Source organism: Notamacropus eugenii, chromosome 5 (assembly GCF_028372415.1).
Source record: "Notamacropus eugenii isolate mMacEug1 chromosome 5, mMacEug1.pri_v2, whole genome shotgun sequence".
NCBI classification, from domain to species: Eukaryota; Metazoa; Chordata; class Mammalia; order Diprotodontia; family Macropodidae; genus Notamacropus; species Notamacropus eugenii.
The window spans coordinates 197,314,045-197,340,622 of NC_092876.1; the positions used below are offsets into that span (position 1 = coordinate 197,314,045).

The 26,578-nt window shown below is 38.2% G+C and overlaps 1 protein-coding gene across 2 annotated transcripts in view; it reads left to right on the forward strand.

The window, feature by feature from the left end:
* The window catches only part of MTUS2 (microtubule associated scaffold protein 2), a 729,368-nt gene that overhangs the window by 227,899 nt on the left and 474,891 nt on the right, over nt 1-26,578 (forward strand). For both annotated transcript variants that reach the window (XM_072611825.1, XM_072611824.1), the window contains 2 exons: nt 407-2,929; nt 6,640-6,880. In XM_072611825.1, the coding sequence (XP_072467926.1) occupies nt 659-2,929; nt 6,640-6,880 (2,512 nt within the window). In that variant the 5' untranslated portion in view covers nt 407-658. The remainder of the gene's footprint in view (nt 1-406; nt 2,930-6,639; nt 6,881-26,578) is intronic.

A 26,578-nucleotide genomic window follows, 5' to 3' on the forward strand; every position in this document is an offset into this window, starting at 1 on the left:
GTGGTAGGCAAATAAGTTTGGGAACTTTTGTTCTAGATGATCGAAAGGCAGCTGAGTGGTACAGTGAATGGAGCTATATGTACACCTAGAGTCAAGAAGACCTTCATTCTCATCCAACTTAAAACATTTGCTAGCTCTGAGACTCTGGGATTTGTCTACCTCCCTTTCTTCAATTATCAAATGGGGATCCTAGTGACACCTACTTCGTAGGGTTGTGAGGATCAAATGAAATAATAATTTTAAAGTACTTGGCACAATGCCTATTATGTGGTAGGTCCTTAATAGATATTTGGTTTTTTTTCTTTCTTCCTGATGCAGCTTTAAGTATATAAACTGTGAACCTCTCTAATATCCCTAGGAATCTCACTCTTCCAACATAACAGTATGTTGTTTCTGTTTGTTGTAGGTCAGATGGATTAACCGGCTCTCATTCGGAAGGAACCTAATGGATCAGTTACCCTGCTATATGTCCTGAATGTTGTTTGGGTCTGGGAACTGTTCTAAAAAATGTTTAAAGCAGGACAAAAATGTGACAGTGACATGGGACTCCAAGCAGCTTGAGAAGCATCTTACAATTAATTGCTTTGCAATTGGAAAGAAGCACTTTTACCTTTTGTTGGGCCACCAGGAAAGTCACTTCCCCCACTGAAGGGTTAAAATGAGTGCCCCATTGGTTCCCCACAAATCATGTTACACTCAGGTGCAAGACAACAGAAATGGAGTGAAAAACAATAATGAAAGTATTCCAAGTCTGGGAGACACAAATGCCAACCAAGTTACTTCAGAGCTAAGTCCCTGTGTTGGTGAGACTAAGAGATGCGGTCTTGTAGAAGAAATTGGAAATGGAAACATAGGTGGATCAGAGACTATCCCCCAGCTTCACAAGGAGTTTCACCAGCTTCAGGGATATGGTAACGAAGCCCAGAGTGAACACATCAGTCTGAAAGAGTTTAAGATTGCTTCTGCTACTTTGCTCAGGGATCTGAGTGAGGAGTACATGACGGAGGAAGCTGCAGATGTGTCAATTCCTCAGCTGATCCAGGGACCAGAGCTATCCAGTCTGAAAAGTGTTGTGCATGGGGCCCATCCAGAGGTTCTTGCTATAAGTGATACTGACATTATCCAGCATGTGTCTAGGGAGAAACTGGCCAAAATCCAGGGAAGCAAAGAACTGAAAAGGCATTCTTTGGAAAGAGCAAGCAGCTTTCCTGCTCAAATGGAAGCATTGACAAAAGAGCGTACCCGTAGCCTAGCTCATAAACACTTCCAGCCTGTTTTGCTTGATCGCATCGAAGCATCATCCCATCATGTTGCTGGTGGTGCAGAGATATCACAGACGACAGCAGTGGATCACCTTCTAAGGACAGTGTTTTATCCACATGACAATACCTCAGAGGAAAAGATTGTGTTTTATCCTAAACCATCTACCTCAGAAACCAAGGAAACTGTTCTCCCAGCAACCCACACGGATGGGAGAAATTCTCCGAATGTTGGCATTGAAAGCACACCCCATCCTGCACACAGAGATTCTCCTCTCGCTTTTACTGTAGCACCTGAGGGGATCTTGAATAAGCCAGAAGCACAATTAGGTCAGGGAGAGGAGGGGCCCAAACTAGAGATGAAAAATGTACCGTCCTTGCAGCCTGAGGTTGTTGGGGAGCAAAAAATGCTCCAAGTTGAATGGCAGGACTTGCCAAAGGTAGAAAGCATGGCAACATTGGAGAAGAAAGAATGGATTGAGGAAAAAGAAGGAGGAAGAGACCCTTCCCTTCAAGGTTTGTGTGAGGAAGCAATGAATCCTGTCATAAGTCAAGTAACAACTTATGCAGATAGCAGTCAAGGCCTTTCAGATTTGGGGAGAGGAAGGAGTGACAATGAGAAGGTAAATACTCTATGTGATGAAGGTTCAGTAGTTACTGCTCAGAAACTGGGGTCCATTCTCCCTGTTGCCTTAGGGACTGACAGCGATCAGCTCAGTGGTGAAGGTGCACTAGCCACGGCTAAATGCTCAGGTGGAGCTGTACTGGGTAGCATTCCCATGGTTGATGGTCACACAGCATTTACTCCTGACAGTCTAATTGAGAACAAAGCCTTGAAAGTTAATGAGAATAAAGGTACAGTAGGTGGAGGAACCATCACAGTTTCAGCTCTGGACCCTTCGAGTCAAGCAAACAGTGAACATCCCATCAATCAGTACAGTGGTTTAGAAGGAATGAAGGATGAACAGACTGCTGCCTCTCCTGAAAATAAGCTCCTTCCTGATGAAGTTGCCAGTGAGGTTGAGACAGTTGCAGGAAGAACCATTGGCTCTCTTAGCATCCCTAGACCATTTCAGGCAGTGACAGCTGTGGATGTGAACCATCAACCCATACCATCCAACAGCAATCTGAAGAACTTTTCCCCATTTCACAATGACACAGTGTCATCTTCTGCCATCCTACCTCCCATCGATAGTGCGCAGTTACTGAACATGTCTTCTAAAGTGCCTAATAAGACTGCTTGCAACAGCGGGATTCCCAAGCCAATCTTGGCACATTCCAAGGACTCTCTTCCCAACCAGGGGGAGGTTGAGAGTGACTTTGTTGAGAAACCCGAAGAAAAGATGGAAACAGAGCCCGTTATCATGCCTAAACCCAAACATGTGAGACCCAAAATCATCACGTACATCAGGAGGAATCCTCAGGCCCTTGGTCAGGTGGATACTTCATTGGTTCCAATGGGGCTGCCTTATGCCACTCCATCATGCGGCATGCCCATGTCAAAAGATCAGAAGACAACAAGTGGTGACCTCAAACCAGCCACTAACCTCTATGAAAAATTCAAACCAGACTTGCAGAAACCACGAATCTTCAGTTCTGGATTAATGGTATCTGGGATCAGGCCTCCAGCACATCATTTTAGTCAAATGAGTGAGAAGTTTTTGCAGGAGGTAAGAGAATGAAGTCTCAGTATGATGTATGATTTGTGTTTTACCTCTTACAGGAAGTTTGCAGTGATGGCTGGCAGTTAGGTGCTCTTCTCTAGCAAGTATCTGATGTTCATAGATGCAACTGATACTTCTAACTAGAGAAGAGAAGTGACTTGACATTTTGGGCTGTATAATCATAATCCAATGAGTTCAAAGTAGAGCATAATTCATTTAGATACAGCTTTATTGTATAAGTAAATAACAAGCAAGAGAAGAGGAGAATAAAGCATAAATACTCTCTTTAAATTGTTCAGATCTCCATTTGCACAGGTTTCTTTTGAGAGATCTTTCAACCTTTCTCCTCTCTCTCTCTCTCTCTCTCTCTCTCTCTCTCTCTCTCTCTCTCTCTCTCTCTCTCTCTCTCTCTCTCTCTCTGTGTGTCTCTCTCTCTGTGTGTGTGTGTGTCTCTCTCTCTCTCCTCCCCATCTCTGTCTCTGTCTCTCTTCTCCCCTCTACCCCCCCACTCCCCCTTCTCTTCCTCTCTCTTTCCCTCCCTCTCTCCTTCCCTCCCTCTCTCCTCTCTCTCTCTGTTTCACACACACAGAGTTGGCAGTGCATATGAATTGAGTTTTTGAAGAGGAGGATTCTCCCCATCTTTGTCATTTTTTTGAGAATAAGCACTCGTGTCACAATCATCCAATAAAAGGAACCTTGTCTAGGGACAAGACCAAGTTATCACCAATTTCTCTGATTCACTTCCAAATTTTCCTTTCCTTGTTTTATTTCTACATTGTTTTGTACATGCTAGTCACTTAATAAGTGTTTGATGAATTAAGTTGAATTTTTCTTTTCCTTCTCTGTATGCCTTTGTACCTTGGAAAAGAAATTTGTGTTATGACTGGATATTTTCCCCAGAAATTTATTCTCTTTGGCCTTTTGAAATCATTCCCAAAACTTGGAAAGGTAGACTGAGTTGCACATATATATCACTTCAGTCATTCTACTGGGCCAAAGCTGATTGAAATGATGGATTTTCCATTTCCTTCTGACTAACAGCCCTTATGCTCACCATGAGTCCTGTTTCCACACTGATGGGAACAGCAGAGATCTTTGAACTATGCCTTGTACAGAGTATATTCTTAAAATAAATGTGTGTTAAATTGAATCAGACACCTTTGATTGTTTCCCCTAGGCTATAGGATAGAGACAAGGAGCCCGAGGGCTGGCCATGATTAGTTCCTTTGCCATATGAGAATATGGTTTAGCTGGTAAATAACCAATGAAATGCAGACTGTGATAAATTAAACATGGGTCAAGAAAAGAAGGGATGGGTTATGTGATGTTTCAGAGAGGCTAGAATGATTACCCCTACTGCTTTTTATAAAGAGTATCTCAGGGCAGAGATCTTAGATAATTTTCCAAGTGTGATTCTGAAGAGTGATGACTTCAGTTTGCCTCTGCTAAGATAACAAATTCCTAAATAACAGGAATAGAAGTGAGTTTCAGATGAAGAAGCCATGCATTTTTAATAAAATGTCTGAGACTACCAAAAAAAAAAAAACCAACCCTTTTGACTGCTTGCTTTCCTGTTCTTATTGATAAGGCCCCTTCAGGTATCACAGCAGGGTCATGAACACAGACAGATTAGCACAGCATCTTTCCTAGTAGAGAGGATATTAGGGATCCTACCTGTTATCCATTCCTCTGGGCTATTTCTGAGTGGGTGGTCCTGTACTTGTAGGGAGGTAAACCTGGACAGAGGGGCCCTAATAATAGGAATGCCCAAGGCAAAAGGTAGGGAGACAATAGTCTAACCCTTGTGTGGGGTGACTGTCCTGTGTTAATCTAATCAGATTTTAACTTTTATATTGCTGGTTTTAGGATTTAAAAAAATAAGTAAAGTACCTTTTAATTCCTTTTGGAATTTTTGTCTAATAACCTGTGCATAAGAATATATTCCCACCATTAGAGAAGCATTTTATATTAATCTGTGTGTTTTTGGCCAGTCTCTGCTACCTCAAGTGCTCTGTCAACAGAGATGAAAGGAAGTGGTTTGAAGCTTTTTGCAGGTTGGACTGTCCTATTAAAAATGCATGGTTTTTATGTTAGAAGCTCATTTCTATTCCTGATACTGAGAGATTTGTTATTTAACTGGAGGCAAATTCTCTAACAAAATGACAAGTCATGGTAGCTAATGATATCCTCTGGGTCATCTTGGAAGGAGTGAGTTTGACCTGGGAACAACATCTGTTTCCAAAGAACTAAGAAATTACAGAGAAGATCAAAACACAAGAGAAGCTGTTAAATGGACCTGGGGAAGCGGAGGTTAGCAAAGAAGACTAGTTTGGCATTAATAATTACCTGAAAGGGAACACCTGTTTAAAAGTGGCAAGCTGTCAATATGTCAGCAACCAAAATTTTAAAAATTAGTTCTGTGAGCATATTTAGAAAAAAAAAATGAGAAAACAAAACTAGATCCAGAGAGCTGCCTCTCCCCCCCCCCCCAAAAGATCAGAAAGCAAAGAGGGAATGTTCTTTCATAGGAACATAATTTGACACTCTCTGAATTCATATATCTATTGTAGCAATCATGTCCACTTTGCAATGTAATTCTGATAATAAAAGCTTTGAAGAACTAATCTCTCACTTTAATAATGGCAGTTCTAAGGAGAATTTTGTATCTTTTCCAGTATTAAAAGGGTGTCAAATTGAACAGTTAGGATCAAAGCTTTTATAGCTTCTATTAAAATGTATTGTTTAAATGCTTATAATTGCTAAATAGAGAGTGGTTTGACGTGTTAAATGCATTGTAAGTTATAGTAGAGTTAATTAACCGATATATTTTTGCACATGTAGCCCCAGGCACTATTTTTCATTAAATTTTAAAGGAAATTGAATCATGATTTTCACCTCATTTTTAAATTTTTAATATAAATGAGATACAGTAAATATTAATAGGCTTTACCAGTGCCATAAGATTTTCCATTTAAAAGGACTTTTCATAAGTAGGACTCTAATCTAGACCATTAACTTCAAGGAAAAATATACTTATCTTAAATTTTGGGGAGAAAGAGAAGCTTTGATCCAACTTGTCTGGGAATAATTACCTTAATCATAGGAGAAAGAGGAAGTATCTGCTATCCAGAACATGATGGGCTAATTCAGGTTACTTCAACTTTTAATCGTTTAAATGCAGCAAGGTTGTTCGATAATATACTTTTTGTTTTCAGTTTTGAAAATTAGCCCACTCTTTCTGGGTAACAGCAGTATTTTCCAGTGCTGGCTTAGATCTTTGCCTACTGAAGGGCTGATATTCTTCATATAGACGGATAGTGTCTGTCTCCTTATTTGCAAGGCTTCATTGCCATTGAGATCTCCTCAGTAACAGAATAAGTTTTCATAATATTTAGATTTTCTGACAGTTTTCCTCTTTGTTTTAACCATTTGGATAAGCACTCCCATGCCATCTCATGAGCTCATGCAAAAGACCTTGAAGACAGAAACTTGCACAATTACTGTTATGTCTTCTTAAAATAATATATATTACTCAGCAACGTTATTCCAGAACAGGAAAAGATCATATAAAACAATTTATACATCAGGAAACTGCAAAAATTACCACACAGCTAATTGGTAGTAGTATTGGAACTAGAATTCAGGCCTCCTGACTCCTTTGTCCATCATGTCCCACCATCTTGTTTTTATTCTTCTAATTGTTTCTTTTTCTGAAGGTTGCAGAGAGACCTGGGAAAGAAGAATTTTGTTCACCTCCATATACCCATTATGAAGTCCCTCCCACTTTCTATCGATCTGCCATGCTTCTTAAACCTCAGCTGGGATTGGGTGCGATGTCCCGGCTGCCATCTGCCAAAAGCAGGATTCTGATTGCAAGTCAGAGGTCTTCAGGCACTTCTCTTCATCCACCAGGACCAATTGCAAATGCTACCAATCTCTATCATTCTGATCCTTCAGGTAAGTATTTAAATAATTGCTCTCTGATGTTTCTTAATGAGAACACATAAAATAGAATTAACTGAGATTATTAATAGCTACTGACACTTTGAGAGAAACTTTTTTCATCATTAAAAGTTGTGTCTTCCATGGGATAGGTAACTGCCTCAGATTGATCAATTCCTTCCCATTTGCAAGGTATTGACTTACTGTTCAATTTCTAGTCTTATTATCCTCCCACCAAAAAATAGTTTAAAGGATATTAATTTTCATGGGCAAGAGATAAGTGGTATTTGCTTTTTCTTTGGTCTGGACCTATGAGGTAATCAATGTGGGCATCTCCCACCATGGAAGCTCCCACATTGGATGCAGTTAGCTAAATCATCTGACACTTAGAGTCTTAGAGAGTTCCCTTGGGACATTAATTCTTGACAAATTAAGCAATGCATGCTTCATCATTCTTTTATGTGTTTACCTTTACTGTACTGTATTCAAGTATTATATAATGCTAGCTAATATTTAATATTTACTAAGATGTAGAATCATTGGTATAAAGTTAGGAGGGGTCTAATCATCGTCTTTTATTTGCAAATGAGGAAACTGACTCCAAGAATGGTTAAGTGACTTGCCCAATTTCCCATAGGTATTAAGAGACAGAGCTGAAATGCATATTCTGGTCTGTTGATTCCAAAGTCAGAGCTCTTTCCACCTTGCCTGAAGATATGCATTATCTGATGTGAAAGGCCCTAGCAGAAAGGAGTAATATTTATTCGCACTTGGATTTTAGAAATATGACATCTCTCTCCTCCATCCCCCCTCCGTAGGATCCTCCTGAATGCTATATCCAGATACATGGCTCTTTAGGGGAGTCTTCATTCATTCATATTCACAGTTCTTAAGGCCCCATTCCATAAATCTCTTAGACAAAGTCAACAGACACATAAATACAAAACAGAAAACATTTAATAAAGCATAACAAAGTAGTAGCAAAGATCTTAAATCATATAATAAGCCTTTTTTCCCCAAGTCCATTTTACCTATAACTATCTATCACCTCCTTTGACTCCAAGGGAGGTTATGAATCCCTTATCCATTCATTCCTGTGGCATCTTCAACCTTGTAGGAGAGGGATACAGGAAGTTTAAGCCTACGCTCTAATGATACAGGACAGTTAGTGGTGCATTGGATAGAGGGCCAGGCCTGGAGTCAGGAGGACCTGAGTTCAAATTTAACCTCAGACACTTACTAAATATGCGACTCTAAAGCAAGTCACTTAACCCTGATTGCCTCAGTTTCTTATCCATAGAATGAGCTGGAGAAGAAAATGACAAACCACACCAATATCTTTGCCAATTGGGATCACAAAGAGTTGGATACGACAGAAAAACAGATAAACAGTTAACTAATACTACATTTTGAAATCTGAGCTGTGCTGCCTAGTGAGCAAGCCTTGGCTTGAGAGGGCAGAGAACAGTGTCCACCATTACTATGTGTACAAAAGGCTCTGGCTTCTACATTGCCCTGTACAACTGGTCCTGCCCTCCCTCCAAGGGTCCATTTGTTGCATTTCTCTCCAGCCTTCTGGAGGACTGCTCCTCTCCTGGTGGCTAATTATTCTGCTCTTTGAACCACACTCATCCATGTGTCTTTTATTTTTTAACGTCTCCCAGTGAGTGAAGCTTTGGACCTCAGAACATTGTGGGAACATTTTATATATGTTATACATGCCCTTGGTTGAGGCAGGTATTCTACAAAAGGTGTCAACACAATTTATTTCCTAAAGTTAATTAAACCAGTCAGGCTTCATTTAAAAAAAATATTTTAGGCAGGTGAACAGCTGTCTTGCTCTTAAAGGATTTCATGGCTCTCTCTTTGATACCTAGTCTGAGGCTTCATTCTTAACACATCTTCCCTTAAAATCAACTTAAACTAATCATCTTGTTATTTAAATCCATTTAAAATAATATTTATTTAAAATAGATGAAACCTAGCTGCTATCTTTGACAATTAGCAGCCCAGTTGAAATCCCTGCCAATGCCAAAAAAAATTTAAAAAAATCAGATTCCCAACACCTTTTTACCTAGAGTTCCCTTTTTCAATCTTTTACCTTTTGTCACTCTCCTCTGGACCTTCCCTGAGTTCTTAACTTCATATTTCAGCTATGGAAATCTTCAGCAGTAGTCAGTTTTTCAAGTCAGTTTTTCTCCTGATTTGCCTCATTCAAGAGAGAAAATGGATTATTTAAAAAATATAATAGCAATAATTTTGTTGATGATAACGATAACTAGCATTTGTGGAGCAATTTAAGGTTTGCAAAGCACTTTGCAAATATCTGATAACAACCTCATAAGAAATATTTTCATAATGATCCTGGGATGTTGATGCTGCTATTAGCCCCATTTTAAAGACAGGAAACAGGCAAACAATTCCTTACTTGAAGTCCAGTGCTTTATCCACCTAGCTACCTCTTAGATGGAGGGGGATGCGTCAGAGATTTATATTGGACCTTGTGCCTTAAATCTCAAAATTTGTATGTTTATTCTCCCAATGTTCATCAATGGGGAGAGAGGAGTTTGGCTTCACAGTGCAGGATGGTCTAAGACAGGCCACATGTGACCTCGAGGCCGTAGATTTGAAGAATGAACTTTGGTTGAATTTGTGAGCTTATATAGTAAAAAATGGGTTATGTTCTTGCAATCCTATATTCTTGCCAAATATCCTGGAATTTGATTTATAAACTCATTCACATCACAATCAATTAAGCAGGCAGGCAACTGGAAAATTGCGGAACACCCATGAAATGTCAATAGAATCAGAGCCTTTAAAACTCCTGCATTTATTTATACTTCAATATTTCAAGGATTTGTGCATTTACCACTTTTGTATGCTTTCCATTACTTACTGGAGAAAGAAATGGCAAACCATTCCAGTGTCTTTGCCCAGAAAATCCAAAATGGGGTCACAAAGAGTCAGACATGATTGAAACAACTGAACAACAAGAATGCTTTCCATTGATGCAGATCACACACTCTTTCTGATTTGTCAGAGAGTCTTTGGAAGGGATTATAGCCAAAAATTCATCATTCTGTGGCCACTTTGCTTATGAGCCTATCTGATGAATGTAGCGGGGTTCTTTGGATAACAAACATACTGTCATTAGGTAAAATCAGCAATAGAGGTAGAAGGGACTTTAGAGATCATTTAGATACAACTCATTCCTCTTATCTCTGCAGAAACTAGGGCCAAAAGTTAAGTGACTTTTCCAAGGTCATATAGGTAACAAGTGTCAGAGATGAGCTAGTTCCTCTAACAAGAAAGGTGACACTTAGAGCTTAGAAAGCCAGCATTCCACTGGCAAAGACCTTCAAAGACCCGGTGTCATTTCCATGCTTTGATGGAGGCATCAACAAATTTAAAATTTTTATTTCATTTATTATGCCATCAATGATTTATTTCTATTATTCATTCATTATTACTAGGCAGCAGGGTGGTCCATTGGATACAGCATTCATCCTCGAGTCAGGAGAACCTGAATTCAAATCCTCAGACACTTACTAGGTGTGTGACCCTGGGGAAGTCACTGCATTTCTGACTGCCTCAGTTTGCTTATCTATACAATGGCGGGGGAGGGGGGAATAATAATAGCACCTACCTCCCAGAATAATTGTGAATATCAAATGAGATGATATTTGTAAAGCACTTTAACCTAAAGTGTTATACAGTTGCCTAACTATTATTATTAACTTTTATTATTTTTTGGTTAATTTAACAAACAGTTCCAGAGCAAAATATACAGTGCTAGTTGCTATATGGAATATGAAGACACATGACCCATACCTACAAAGGATATTGCCTACAGTATTGCCTAGCAGATAAGGAAAGGATGTAAACATCTGCAATGCAAGTCAATGTTTGAGAAATGTCATATGAGAATTTAAAATAAAATTGCTAAGGGAGGGAGGGTTGCTGCCAACTGTAATGGTCAGGGAAGCTGTTGTAGAGAAGGTGGCTTTTTAGCTGGTCTTGAAAAAGGAACAAAGGTTAATTATCTGTAAGTTGAAGTATGAGTTTTATATGATTGCATATGTATAAACTATATCAGATTGCTTATTGTGTCAGAGAAGGGGAGGGGAAGAAGGAAAGGATAGGATTTAGAACTCAAAACTTAAAAGAAAGATTAAAAAATCATGAAATGTGACAGGGAAGGTAAGATGGGGTGACCACATCAGTCTCAGAAATTCTTAACCTACAGTATCTTATTTCTTAATCAGAACAAGGTTGACTTATATTTGAAAAGTTAAATGTTCTTAGTCTTCTTATTTTAGATATTATAAAAAGCCAGCATCATCAGTTGCTTTAAAAACATTCTGTAGGAGATATCTGGAAACAAAACTTGGTAACTCCTACTTTATACATAAAACAAATAAAAGAAAAATTATTTCACAGCTTGGGACAGAAGAGTAAATTTAAAATACATTTTAAAACGATTAAAATGATGAAATAAGCATTAGTCTCTGTCTTTGTGATTTGTTTAGAAGAACCCTTAAGAAGTTTGGGAACCAATAAATGAGCTTTTACATTAAAAAAAAAAAAAGCCTAAAGAAAACAAAACAAAAAAGACAAAGGGAGCGTACACTCCAGATGGACAGAATGACATGAACAAACCAAGGACTGGGTTGTTCAGGGACTTGTTAAGTTATCCTGAATGGCTAGAACTGAGGATTTATGTTTTAGAGAAGTAGATGAAAAGGTGGTTTGGGGCCTGATTGTGGAGAACATCCAATGCTAGAGAATGGAATTTGGACCTTATCCAGTAGGCATTAGGAAGCTATTGAAGGCTTTTGAGGAAGAGAGTAAAGCTCTTGAGCAAGATCCTTCACCTCAGTTATATCATCAGTCCCTTCAGTGGTCTGTGAGCCCTAGGTACCTGTTCCCATAATCCTGTTTGAAATAATTGAAGAAATGCTAAGATTTCATTGGAAGCTGGTGAAAATAAAGATGTCATTTTTTCCCTATCCACATTTATGAACTCCTGAAATTTGTGGTCCAGGGACCCCAAGTAAAGAACCTCTGTTTTCAAGGAACAGCTTAAAAATCTCTCAGGCAGTAGCCTGGAGCAGATTCTGTTTGCATTGAGGTTTTGGAAACTGTGTTATTTATAGATCAAAGATAACAGTAACAGTAAGGAAAAGAAAAGGCAGGAAAGTCTTTAAAAAGCAGTCTGGCACAGTACCTAGCATGCTGCCTTGTACACACACTCTGCTAGTATCAGAGTACAGACTCTCTCTAAAGATTTGTTGAATGAACAAATGAATGAATGATATCAAGAAATAATTGGAGGAGGGGGGAGTTTGGACATCCAATAGAGTATCACCTGGACCAGAAGATTTTGAAGGACAAAAGCAACCATACAGTAGTAAGTACCAGAAGTCTAATTAGCAAAATGAGGAGAGGAGAAAAGGAAGAGATAAGAAGGGGCTGGAAATTTGATTTCTGCTGAGGATTATGTCATGAGAAGCAGATTATAGCATCTTCTGTTTGCTTTATGGGTTGGCCAGAATATAATAATATGTGTCAAAGGTACCTGAGGAAGTGAATACCAATTCAAATAAATTCAAAGAGCTTTTGCCAAATGGCTACTATGTACCAGGCATTGTGCAAGGCTTTGGCGGTTTGCAAAGACAAAAATGGTCCCTGTTCTCACGGAGTTTATGCTCTATAGGGTAGCAATATAGACTAATCAAAACGTAAAATATTTAACAAGTAGTTGCGTGGAAGGATGGAGGCGGGGATAGCACTAAGAACTGAGGGGATAGTATTTGAGATTAATTTCAAGATTTCAAGAGGCAAAAGTGAAGAAGAGCATTCTAAACTGTGCAAAAGCATATCTTATGAAGAAGAAAAATAGCAAAACTCTTCATAAATAAAGCCTCATTAGGGAACCCCAAATAACTGAGCTCCCAGTAACTGAATCACCAGGGAATAGGCACGGAATTTTGCTTTAGCAGTCAGCCACAAAACTTAGCCATAAACTAGCTACCAGCAAGAATCATTGAGGATCAGAATTGAAAATCTCACGTCCGGAAAATATGGAAGAGAAGGAGAATTGCAGTGAACAAAAGAAAGCGTGCAGTACATTATGTTTGTATTTCTGCCCGTAGCTATTACTAGCTGTGAATATACCAATAGAAAAATGTTTAAGAGATGGAGGAATGTTGCTCTGCTCTCTTTTTGATTATTAGAAAGAATGAATTACTTCTTGAAAGAATGGGGGGAAAAGTACTTCAAAGGGAAAATAGAAGGGGGAGCAGAAAAATCTGAAGGAATTGCGGAATTCTATGCTGTCAGTAGTCTGGGGGAAGAAAAATGGGTTAGAGGAGAAAGGAAAGAAGCACTGATGAACATGTGGAGTTCTGGAATGAATAGTGAATAGTAAATGAATAGTAAAAATGAGTGAAAAAGCATTTATTAAATACTTCACTATATGTCAAGCATTGTACTAGGGTTACAAATATAAAAATGAAAGATGGTCTCTATTTTCAAGGAAAATACCTTCTAGTGGTAATAAGATATAGGGGAATGATGGCCAAGAAGGGATATTTTCATTTGGAAAGTTGAAAAAATGTTAAGTAGAGGCACTGGGAACATGATTAATACAATCTTTCCAGTAGCAATGGGGATATTGATTTGATTTTGGTTCCAGAACTGGAAAGCAGGGATTGGTGAAGGATATATGTACAGTACCATGACAGGTGCCAAGATGACTGAGTGAAGGGTTGGAGATTGCCTCGATAATAGTGCCCCCCATGAGGCACTAACCAACCAGAACAGTCAATTCAGAACTTCTGGAGCCTGAAAGGGTAAAATCCTCTAGGGCATGGTCTCCAGTCTGGCCACCAAAGTGTATGACAAGAAAGTGGCTTGGAAATTCATAAGAGGTATGAGATGAGATACTTCTCACAAAGTGGAGACCCAGATCCCCTAAGACAACACAATTTGTGCTCTGAGGAATGAGGTGAATTTACCTACTGGAGAAAGATCTTTGCATAGAAATTCACCATACATACTGCAAAAAAATGAATAATAATGATAAGACAAAAAATAAGGAAACATGAGTTGCCTCTAACTTAAACCCATAGAAAGTTTTGGAGGAAAGATTGAGTTCATTTTGGGACATGGTGGTTTAAGGTTCTATTTTGATATGAGAAATGTGGGTCTGAAACTCAGGAGGAAGGTTAGGCCTGGAGGTATTTACTTGGGTACCATCCACATAGAAGATCACTAAGGGAGAAAGACAAGGGAAGGGGAAGGAGGAGAGATTTGGGGGAATGATTACATAATTGGACAAAAGAGGCATGAGGAACTCGCAAAGGAGAAAAAGGAGCAGAGAGGCAGAAAGAGAACACAGAGAGTGTATAGTGTTACAGGAGCCAAGAAAGGAAAGTGTTCAAAAGTTGCAAGTAGTCAAGAGTGATGAATACTGCAGAGGAAAGGTGGAGGAAGAGGAAGACAGGTATTCTCTCCATTTCACAGACAGGAAAACTGAGTCTCCAAAGTTAAATAAATTTCCTAACATCATATCAAAAGTTCTTGTTAGAACTAAATGAAAAATAAAGTCTCATGATGCTTTGCACTGTTCCTTAAGTCACATTGCTAGATAATTAATAAGAATGTTGTTTAACTTAATTAATAATCTTGTAATTTAATTAGAAAGTGTGTAATTTATTTAGTATACTGGACCTGGAGACAAGAAGACCTGAATTTGAATCCTGCCCTCAGATACTTACTAGCTCATTATCCTAGGACAAACCTTTAACCTCAGTCTCAGCTTCCTTACCTGTAAAATCAGGATAATTATACCGATGTATCAGGTTTGTTTTAAGGATAAAATGAGATATTTGTAAAGAACTTTTGCAAACATTAAAGCTTTGTATCAATGCTAGCTATTACTGTTGTTAACTTTTAAAAATACTTATATTGTAAGCTACTAGAGAAAAGAATTTTGTTCTCTTTGTGCCTTGCAAATACATAATTAGCTTCTATATTAAGTTGTTAGGATTTATGGTGATTAGTATAAGAAAGGAGAGAAAAAATTTTGAATGCATTTTATAGACTCTTAGGAGCTACCGTTTTCTTATTAACTTATAATTGTAGAGAGAGGGTGATAAGCTTTAGCTAGTAAAGGTAACATGTGAATGAGGAATATGCATGGGTGTCAAGTTTTGGGGGGCTGGTAGGAAAGAGGATTATAATCCTGTTATCTTTTCCACTCTCTGAACAATGAGTATGTTAATGTGAAGGAAACAGACTTATCAGTAGGACTTCCTTGAAACCTGCCTTTCTGAGGGTGACACTCACTGATAGTCATCTATACAAAGATGGACATTTCAGCCATACCCCAGTGTTTTTTGGGTCAGCACAAATCTATTCGCTTTTCAAGGAGTTGATACTTTTTATTTGCTGTCAACATGCACCCTTCTTAATTTGACAGGCTGTGTATGTTATCTGGGAGATTTCCTCATGTCTGTTTGCTGAGCTTTTAGGTGATCAGAGCAAAAGAACAAAGTGTAGCCTCAAAACACAGGGAAGCACCGATGGCTCATGGGAAAGGACTCGGCTCCTGAAGGCTCCCACTCCTCTAAGGTCAGAAGGGACACAGAAGTTAAAGAAACTCTGACTTGGACAATGGCAGTCCAGTAGAGTCAGGCAGTGGGAGCAGTGGTCCTAGAGTTAAAGCTTTGACTCAACCTGAACCTGCCTGATTCAGATTTATTTAGAATTCTCTGGCAAATTTAAGTATCTTGATGGCATGACAGCCATCACCCAGTCACCAGGGGTAGAGACTTAGGAGTTACTTTTGATTTCTCCCTGTCTCTAAACTTTCAATGTGCAGTCTTCCTTTGTAATATCTTGTAGTTCTTTCCTCTCCATTCCACTAACCCTGATTCAAGCCCTTGTTTCACCTGGACGAACGTATATCCCTATGAGTTGTTCTTCCTGTCTGCCATCCATATTATGCCCTACTGACAGGTTAATCTTCCTTAAGTGTGGCCCTGATCAGGTCATTTCCTTCCTCAAAAACTTTCACAATGTCTATCAAGTAAATCTGTAACATTCAGAAGCCCTTCACATTTGGCCTCTCCCTCCCATCCAATCTTCTCTCTGCCAAGTATACTACAATCCAGTGATACTGGCTTCCTGGCTGGTCCACGAACAAGACACTTCATCTCCATCTCTTGACTCTGGGAATTTTCTCTGGCTATCTCCCATGCCTGGAACACACTCCCTCCTCTTCTCCACCTACTGACTTCTTAGGTTTCCCATCGGTGCTTCCCAACCAAAGTCCCATCTTCTATGGAAAGCTTTTCCCACCCCCTTTTCAATCTGTTACCTCTCTTAATTATTTCCTGTGTATAACTTGTTTGTGCATATATTTTTGCTTGTTGTCTCCCCCATTACACTGTTAACTCCTTGAGGGCAGGTACTATCTTTTGTCTTTTTTTAATCCCCACTGCTTCCCACACAGTACCTGGCACATAGCAGGCAATTGATAAATGTTTATTGACTGAATTTAGCCTGATATTCTAGATCAGGGGTGGGGAACCTGTGACCTTGAGGCCACATATGACTCCCTAGATACTCAAGTGAGGCCCTTTGTCTGAATTCAAACTTCACAGAGCAAATCCCTTTAATAAAAGAAGGTGAACTGGATATGATGAGGGCTAGAAGGGGGGTGTGTGAGACCCACAAAGACCAGGGTACCAGGCGCAGGTCGTCTGGAGAAGAATTCACAAACTCAAGCATTGTGGAAGTCAAGGTAAAGATTTATTACACTTTTCAGCGCATAAGAGTTCTTAGGGAACCTGCAACCTTAAAGGGGTAAGTTTATATAGGATATTTTATAGTATCACTTGTGCCAAATATGCTAGCTAGGTGTTTTGGGGTAGGATTAGGGAGTGGTTAAAGAGTGGTCAGTTCTTAAAGGAACATGCACTTTTGATATCTACTGTGCAGGTATTTTACCCAAAATTCATTGAGAGATAGCCCAAGGTGGGGGGGCTACCTGGAGATGTGGTTTTAGGCCTGAAATGTCACTAAGTCAACCAATGATCAGGATTGACTAGAAAAAACCAGGCTTCTCTCGTCAGCGTCTTGTTAGAGAAGGTAAGTGTAGGGGAGTATACGTATGTCTAAGTCTAGGATACATATGATTGGTCAGTGAGTAGTAATTGTCGTTATGATCCAGTACACAGCTGGTTAAGCCTAATGAGTTCCATAGGTACAGCTGGCTGCTATAGCAGGAAGGGAGATAATGGTTGTTGCTAGGGCAGGCTGTGTCCTTGGGCTGGAGAGAAACTGCCTGAAATAGTATTTTGAAGCTCGGGAGAAATGTGATTTTTAAAGAGAAATGTGATTTTAGAATTGGGGCCCGAGTACATGCACCCAAGCACCCCATCAGATAGAGTACTGGGCTTGGAATTGGGAAGACTCATCTTCCTGAGTTTGTATCTGGCCTCAGACACTTACTAGCTGTGTGACCCTGGGCAGGTCTTTTCACCTTGTTTGCCTCAGTTTCTTCATCTGGAAAATGAGTTAGAAAAAGAAATGTCAGGCCTCTCCAGTATACTTGCCAAGAAATGGAGTCATAAACACCACTGAAAAATGAGTCAGTAACAAAAGAAGCATCTATTAAAATGAAGTGCTACAATGTATTATTTAAATAAATATTCATGCTTTAGGAGCATCCTTCATCACCTTCTTTACTGACACGATCACTGCTCCAATTCAGGCTCACACCTCCTTTTACCTGGACTAGTAGAGTAGTTTTTAATTGATCTCCCCTCTATCATCTATCTGCCATAGAGATGATGAAATGATTTTCCTTAATTATGAGTGTGCCCATATCATTCCCCCGTATCACTCTCCTTCAGGTGTACCTTGGTTCAGCCAAGCTGGCATACTCTCCTTATTCTTCATAAATAACTCTACATTCTGTCTCCACACTTCTTCCTAGACTGTCTTCTTGACCTGGAATGTGTTTCCTTCTCTCCTCCACCTCTTAAAATCTCTACTTCAGATCTCTGCTTGTGTGCCAACCTTTGACATGAAGCCTTTCCTGGTCCTCCGGCTGTTCATGTCCCACGTCATTTTACCTTGTACTTACTTTGTGTGTATCACATACATATTTATATAGATACTTAGTTCCTGCCCACATGGGACAGACGCTGGAGAGGTAAAATTTCTGCTCTCTATTCACATTACCTAATACCTTTTCTGGCCCTGCTGAGTAACAAAAGTTTGCTGACTGGTTGATCGATTAGTAGCCTAAAGCATATCAAATAATGTTTGTCACACCCGACAAAGTTGTGTCATTTTGCATTTGCTTCTGAGGCTAATTATTGTCATTTAAGGAATTTCTTCTGAAAATAAAATTTAACAGAAAATTTAAAAAACCCTCAATTGAGGGTCCAGATGGCAAGACAATACCTTCTTTTGTGAGAAGAAATAACAAAGATTTTTGTCTAATTAATATTTCTGAACTGGTGGGAAAAAAACAAAGAAGGCTCTTGATGTGCAAGGAGTTTCCTGTATGACTCTGTGCTCATGTAGACAAACAATAGCACAGCAAGGGCACGTATAAATAATGTTCAAAGCTTCCCTGCCATTTGTTTTTGCCCTTTTCTTTAACGTTATTCAGGGCTAAACACAGCGGCAAATGAGAAGGACTAGAATCTTACTCAGAAGTGATGCCCTGTAATTTCATTGCTTCTCCTCTGTCAGCTGAGAGCGTGTTCACTCATTCTTCAATTTGACAAACCCCGAACATCTCCATTTGTGGAGGAAACGAGACATTTTCCAGAAGGAAAATGTTTTGTGCCCTGAGGAGAGAATGGCAGATCTTTGAGTCGATAAATAATTTTGTGATATAATTCTGTGCCTTTTTTAGTTGAGGAAGGAAAAAAGCTGATTATAAGTCTATGTAGAAGTAAAGTCATGACTTCCATACTTGATATAGGCTGAGTTCGTTATCTAGGCAGAATGTCAAAGAATACAACTCAATATATCCATCTTTTCTCCTGATCTGAAGGGATTTCTTCTCCAAGTAATAACTGCCCCCCCTTTTTTTCTGAGTAAAGAAATTACATTAACATGTTTTTTAGGGGTTCCAATAATATAACTCCTCATTCCCCACATACATCCATAAATCTGTTTTCTATTCAATTCAGCGTTATTCCTCTTCTATTCTGATCTTTCCTTAATGTGGGGCAGGTGATTTTCCACATTTTGGGAGGAGGGGGGAAGGGGAAGTGGAGTATGCCAGAATGAATTTGAAATTGTGGGGAATTGCTTGGAAATGCAGGTTTGATAAAGCCATCATGGAATGGTGCTGGGGTGGGGGAGGGCTAAGAAGGGAAGGAAAGTCTCTGCAGCCAAAGGAATATAGGAGGCTACAAGATGTCTTGTGAGAGAGGAAGAGAGTGAATGTTTGCACTGAGGAGTGCTTCCACTTAACAGTTTTTGCCTAGAGATGAATCAAATGGACAAATGTAACCATGTCATATGTGAAAGATAGAAAATAATTTTATCTTTTCTTTTTGTTTGTTTCTGGGCTGCAAGTTCTAGATTCAGAAGGTGCAGTGCTCCATTCCTTAAGTTAAAGAAGCAGTGTTTAATGGAATTAGCAATGGACTCTGCGATTTACTAGCTTTGTGACCTTGAAAAGCATAGAATTTTGAAGTTAGAAGGAAAGATCTATCTATAGAGGATGTCAGCAACACCAGTGATTCTCAATCTATGGGTCAAACGTTGGAGAGTTATAAAAGTCTTGTAAAGAATTTTTAATGTATAAATGACTCCTGTTATATGTCTTACTATATATATACATATATATGTTAGTATTTGTCAAATTCTACTAATAACAACTTACATTTGTATAATGCTTTAAAGTTTGCAAAGTGGTATCTTATTTCATAGATCTGGTAGGTGGCACCATGGATAGAGCGCTGGACCTAGAGTCAGGAAGAGCTAAGTTCTGGCCTCAGATACTTACTAGCTGTGTGTCCCTGGGCAAGTCACTTAAGTCATTTAACCCTTTTTTGTCTCAGTTTCCTCATCTGTAAAATGAGCTGGAGAAGGAAATGGCAAATGATGCTAGTACCTCTGCTAAGCAGATCCCTAAAAGGAGTAACAAAGAGTTGGACATGATTGAAATGACTAAACAAGAATGGTATTTCATCTGATCTTCGTAGGAACCTATGAGGTCTATATTTTTATTATCCTCACTTTCCAGGTGAAGAAACTGAGACTGAGAAAGTTTAAGCGACTTGCTCATAGTCACAGAGCTAATAATACTGGTGGAAGGATTTGAATTAGGTGTTCCTAATGGCAAGTCCAGCACTTTATTTACTGTACCTATTTGCTGCCTCTAGAGATAGATGTATGTATGGATGTATGTATGTATGGATGTATGTATGTATGGATGGATGGATGAATGAATGAATGTTCTCTATATCTGCAGATGTGTGTGTGTATGCATATATGTGTATGCTACTATGATTAGGAAAAAGAAACCTATTTGAGAGTTTAACAACTTTTTGCAATTATGCATTTTTTAAATAGGTGGATGCAAATTAGAGGCAGTACATTGGATAGATCACTGGATCTGGAGTCAGGAAGACCTAGTTTTGAATCCAGCCTCCTATACTTACTAGCTGTGTGATCTTGGACAAATCATTTAACCTGTCTGCCTCAGTTAATTCAAATGCAAAATTGGGATCAAAATAGCACCTCCTCACAGAGTTGTGAGGATCAAATGAAGTTGTGTTTGTAAAGTGCTTAGTAAAGTGCCTGGAACACAGTAGATATTTAATAAATGCTTATTCCTTTCTCCCCTTCTCCTAAAAGTACCACAGTAGAAATATTAGGGGTTCATACCATTTCTAATATTAAAAGGGCCGTCATATTTGAGACAACTAAGAGCTGTTGATATTGATTAACCCATATACATGAGGAGCTCTCCTTGCTACAGCATCTGCAGTATGTGGTCACCCAGGTTTCACTTCATTACTTCCTGAAGCAGCTCACTTCACTTTTGGACAAATATGATGATTCATATTTGTAATGCTGTAAAATGTAGAAAGCATCTTCTTCACAACCCTCTGTTAGGTTGTTATTATAGAAGTATTGCTTTTCCTACTTTAAAGATAAGGAAAGTAGGGCTCAGAAAAGTGAACTGACTTGGTCAGGTTTACATACCTATGAAGTGGCAAAGGAAAGAATCAGACCTGACTCTCTTGCTTCCAAAAACAGAACTTCTCCCATTTTAACATTTTCCTTACAGTTTCTCCAAATTGGCATGGGTAGTCCTGAAAACTCCCATTTATAACAATGGAGACACGAGGACATAAAGTCCTGATACAAACAATCTGTCAGCATTCGGTTTAGCTGTTCTTTGTGTCTTCTGTGTGGTGGCATCATTCTAGGGGAATCTCTACTAAGTCAAGATGATAACTTTGCTTTCTTTCACCCCCACACTCCACATACGATGTCTATAATATTGATGCTAGCATTGTAATTGATTTCCTTCTAGACATCATTACCCAATTTTTCCTTTTGGTGAGTGGTTGATAATATGCTCCAACAAAAATATACCTTCAGTCCTTATCTATCTCCTTTTAATGTCACCTCATTATTCTTCCCTGTATTTTACACTTTTGGGTGATGGATTTCTATTTTATTATATATGTATAGCCATCTATCATGTATATGCATAGGTATTGCATGTTTATCTGTCTTCATGATATACATTTTTACTCAACAGCCTTTAAAAAATTCTAATCTGTGTTTTTTGTATAAAACTTATCTATCCATTGCCATGATACAGTAATAGATGCAATTCTGCAAAGACTTAGTTATACCTTTGAAGTCATTTTTGTCTTCATGGGACAAGATATCTAGTCACTTCTTAAAAAATTCCCATGTCCTGTGAGTTCTTGTATAAATATCTGAGTCCATGAATATTACTGATATCTTCTTTCTTACTTATCATCACTGACACATTAGTAGAAATTTCCTTGGTTATTTTACTTTAATTGAATAAATGATATTATTTTAATGTAACATTTTTATTCTGCTTAACCTTTGTCTCTCCACTGCCTTTTGGGTGACCTTCAGCATTACTTTTTTAGAGATCATGCAGTCTATGAATCATAGCCCTAGTGAGCGAGAGGAATATTGATATTAAAAAAGAGGAGCCTTTGTTTGAGAAAGAAGTTTGAGGTCACTCAAAGTAGGAGATAGTTTCTGGAAAGCAATGCAGCCCCTTCTAGTCTTTCTACTTAATTTTGAGAACAGTTCACTGTTCATCTGTTCTTTCTGTCCAAGACACTTACATTGATGAATCAGCTTTATAGGTTGTTCCTCTGACATACCATAGTATAGATGACAGGCATTCTTTATCCATTTGGTCTTTCCTTTGCAAATAGTTAGGCCATCTCTTTGGAATGATTCTATATACCCTTTAATCAACCACCAAAAACCAATTATTAAGCTCCTGCTGTGTGACAGGCATTGTCTAGGGATATAAAGACAAAAAAATAATTGTCCATGCTCTCAAGAAGCATTTTTCAATTTTATTGAGGAAGAGAAGAAATATATATATAATATATATATGTATATGTATAAAGACAAAATAAGCACAAGGTAGTTGGAATCGAGAAAAGAATTAAGCTGAAGGTGATTCTTGACTTGTATATTGAAGGAAGACAAGGATTCTATGAGGAGAAGGTAAAGAGGAGACATGGGGGACAACTAGCACAAAGGCAGTCTATACTAGAGCTTCATGGTTTCATGTATAATCCTCTTTTTCTCTTCTACTCTGTATGTGGAAAAGCTCATTTTATTTGGTGTCAAGTTCTGAATAAAAGTTAATTTTACAAAGGCCCTACCTTGGACAATATTCATTGATCTTTAGCATAATTGTATCTTAAGTGCTTATAAGCAAGCCCTTAACTTACAGATCCTCACTATTACCTCTGAAAACAGCTGCACAAAACCCTGATGATTGGGATAGTGTATCCCTCACTGGAGAAACACAGACACACTTTAGCATAGGTAAAAGTAAAGAAATAGACTAGAAAAGGAGCAAACAACAAAAAAAATCTGGACCATAGAAAGTTATTATAGTGACAAAGAAGATAAAAACACACTCAGAAGAAGATAACATTTGGTCTCAGGCCATGGACAAACTCAAAAAGGATCTTAAAAATCAAGTAAGAGAGGTAGAGGAATAATTGGGAAGAGAAATGAGAGTAATGCAAGAAAATCACGAGAAAAGAGTTGACAGTTTGGTTAAGAAGACACACAAAAATACTGAAGAAAAATAATATCTTAAAAAACAGAATACATCAAATGGTAAAAGAGGCACAAAAATCCAGCAAAAAAGAAGAATGCCTTGAAAAGCAGAATTGGCCAAATGGAAAAAATAAACTGAAGAGAACTCCTTAAAAAGTAGAATTGGACAAATGAAAAAGGAGATGCAAAAGCTTACTGAAGAAAATAATTCCCTAAAGTAAGAATTGGTTTAGTGGAAGCTGATGACTTTAGGAAACATCAAGAACAATCAAACAAAATCAAAAGTGTGAAAAAATAGAAAAAATGTGAAAAATTTAATTGGAAAGATAACTGACCTGGAAAATAGATATAGTTGAGATATAATGTATATATGTTATATAGATATAATAAAGAGATATAATTCAAGAATTATTGAACTACCTGAAAGTCATAATCAAAAAAAGAACATAGACATCATGTTTCAAGAAGTTATCAAGAAAAACTACCCTGATATTCTAGAACCAGAGGGTAAAATAGAAATTTAAAAAATCAAAAATGAACTCCCAGGAATATTATAGTTAAATTCCAGATATCTCACATTAAGGATAAAATACTGCAAGCAGCCAAAAAGAAACAATTCAGTTATTGTGGAGCCATAGTCAGAATAATACAAGATTTAGTAACTTCTACATTAAAGGATAGGAGGGCTTAGAACATGATGTTCTGGAGGGCAAAAGAGCTAGAATCACAACTGAGAATCACCTGCCCAGCAAATCTGAGTATATTCCTTCAGGGGGAAAATGGAAGTTCAGTGAAATAAAGGACTGTTAAGCATTCCTGATGAAAAGATCAGAGCTGAATAGAACATTTGACTTTCAAATATAAGACAGAAAAGAAGCATAAAAAGGTAATCAGGAAAAGGAAATGAGGGATTCAATAACATTAAACTTTATATTCTTACATGGGAAAATGATATTTATAACTACTAAAAACTTCTCATTATTAGGGCAGTTAGAAAGGGCATACATAGAAAGCAGAGGTGTGAGTTGAATGTGATGATATGATTATCTAAACAAAACAAAACAAAATTAAGGGATGAAAAAGAAGAATGCCCTAGGAAAAGGGGAAAGGGAGAGGTAGAATGAGATAAATTATCTGACATAAAAGAAGCCTGAAAGAGATTTTCCTGAGGAGGGGAAAATGGGGGAAGCAGGGAGGGGAAACACAGGAACCTTACTCTTATCAGAATTGGCTCAAAGAGAGAGTAATATACACACTCAGTTGGTTATAGAAATCTATCTTACCATACAGGGAAGTAGGAAGGGAAGGGGATAAGAGAAGGAAGGGATAGAAAGGAGGGTAGTTTGGGGGAGATAATAGTCACAAAGAAAACACTTTTGAGAAGGGGCAGGGTAGAAGGAGAGAGTAGGATATGTGGGGAAAATAGGATGCAAGGAAATACATGGTAATCATTACTGTGAAAAAATTGTTACATTGAGTTTCTCTGATAAAGTCTTCATTTCTCAAACATGGAAAACTGATTCAAATGTACAGAAATAAGAGTCATTCCTCAATTGATAAATGGTCAAAGGATATGAACAGACAGTTGTCAGACAAAGTAATCAAAGCTATCTATAGTCATATGAAAAAATGCTCTAAATCACTGTTGATGGGAGAAATGCAAATTAAAAGATTTTGAAACTACTACCTCAAACCTGTCAAGTTGACTAATATGACAGAAAAGGAAAATGACAAATTTTGGAGGGAATGTGGGAAAATAATAATATACTATTGGTGAAATTGTATACTGATTCAGCCATTCTGGAGAGCAATTTGAAACTATGCCCAAAGGGCTATAAAGCCTTGCATACCCTTTGACTAGGCAATACCACTACTTGGTCTGTATCCCAAAGAGATAAAAAACAAAAAGGAAAAGGACCTATGTGTACAAAAATATTTATAGTAGTTCTTTTAGTGGTGGTAAAGAATTGGAATTTAAGGAGGTGTCCAACAGTTGGGGAATGGCCAAACAAGTTGTCATATATGATTGTGATGGAATACTATTGGGCGTAAAGAAACAATGAGTAAGGATGCTCTCAGAAAAACCTGGAAAGACCTATACGAACTGATGCAATGTGAAATGAGCAGAACCAGGAGATCGTTGTACATAATAACAGCAATATTATATGATCATCTACTATGAATAACTTAGCTATTCTCAGCAATACAATGATCCAAGACGATTCTGTAGGACTTAAAATGAAAGGTGCTGTCCATCTCCAGAGAAAGAACTGGTAGAGCTTGAATGAACATCAAAGATACTTTCTCTTTATTTTTCTTGTTTTTTGTCTGTTTTCTTTCACAGAATGACTTACATGGAAATGTGTTTTGCATGACTACACATGTATAACCTAGGTCAAACTGCTTGTCTTCTCAATGGAGGGGATAGGGAGACTCAAAATTTGAAAAAAAATGTTAAAATTGTTTTATATGTAATTGGGAAAAAATAAAATATTAAGTAAGATTTTTTAAAAAAATATATGCCACCAGTGAAGATATAGGATGAATATCTAGTCCCACCCATTACTGCGGTACAAATTGCCCCTGCTAGTTGCAGTTGCTTCATGTTGAATCATAGTCATCTGATTCCCAACACTTCAGCTCTCCAAACAAACTCAGAGTAAATAGATTATCAGAGGCAAGATTGACAAGGTAGAAGACTGGAAGGCTCATCAGGTGGGAACAGAGTTAAAGGTAATCTCCCTTGACTTTGTTATGCCGGGACTTGGGTCCACTGGATATTGGGAAAAGGGCATAACAGCAAAAGAATCAAAAGAGGTGGTTGCCCAGATAAAGGAGTAAAGGCAGTTGTGACGTGGATCTGAGCCTGCCATAGAATAATAAAGTAGGTGGACAACAGGATAGAGATCCACCCTGTGAAAGAAGTGTGCCTCACAGATGTTGGCCACCCACACTGACCCATTAGTTTTTTATACTTACTGGAGAAGCATAAAGACAACAGGATAGAGATCCACTTTGTGAAAGAAATGTGCCTCACAGCTGTTGGCCACCCACACTGACCTGTTAGTTTCTTATACTTACTGGAGAAGCATATGTAATCTTAGTATCTTTTAAATTTCAGTACTCTAGGAAAAAGCCTTTGTCATCCTTCCCTAGTTATTTCTCTACTTTGAACTATCTAGAGATGGAACTGAAACCCTCAAAAGAGAGTGAGTTATATTTCTATAGATTGGATGGCATCTTGCCACAGATGTCAAAAGGGAATTCTTCAGATACAGATTGGGATGGATAATGTCTAAGGTCCTTTTCAACTGAAATTCTTTGATCTTGTGGATTCCATACTCTTGGGCAACATTGACTTTTCAG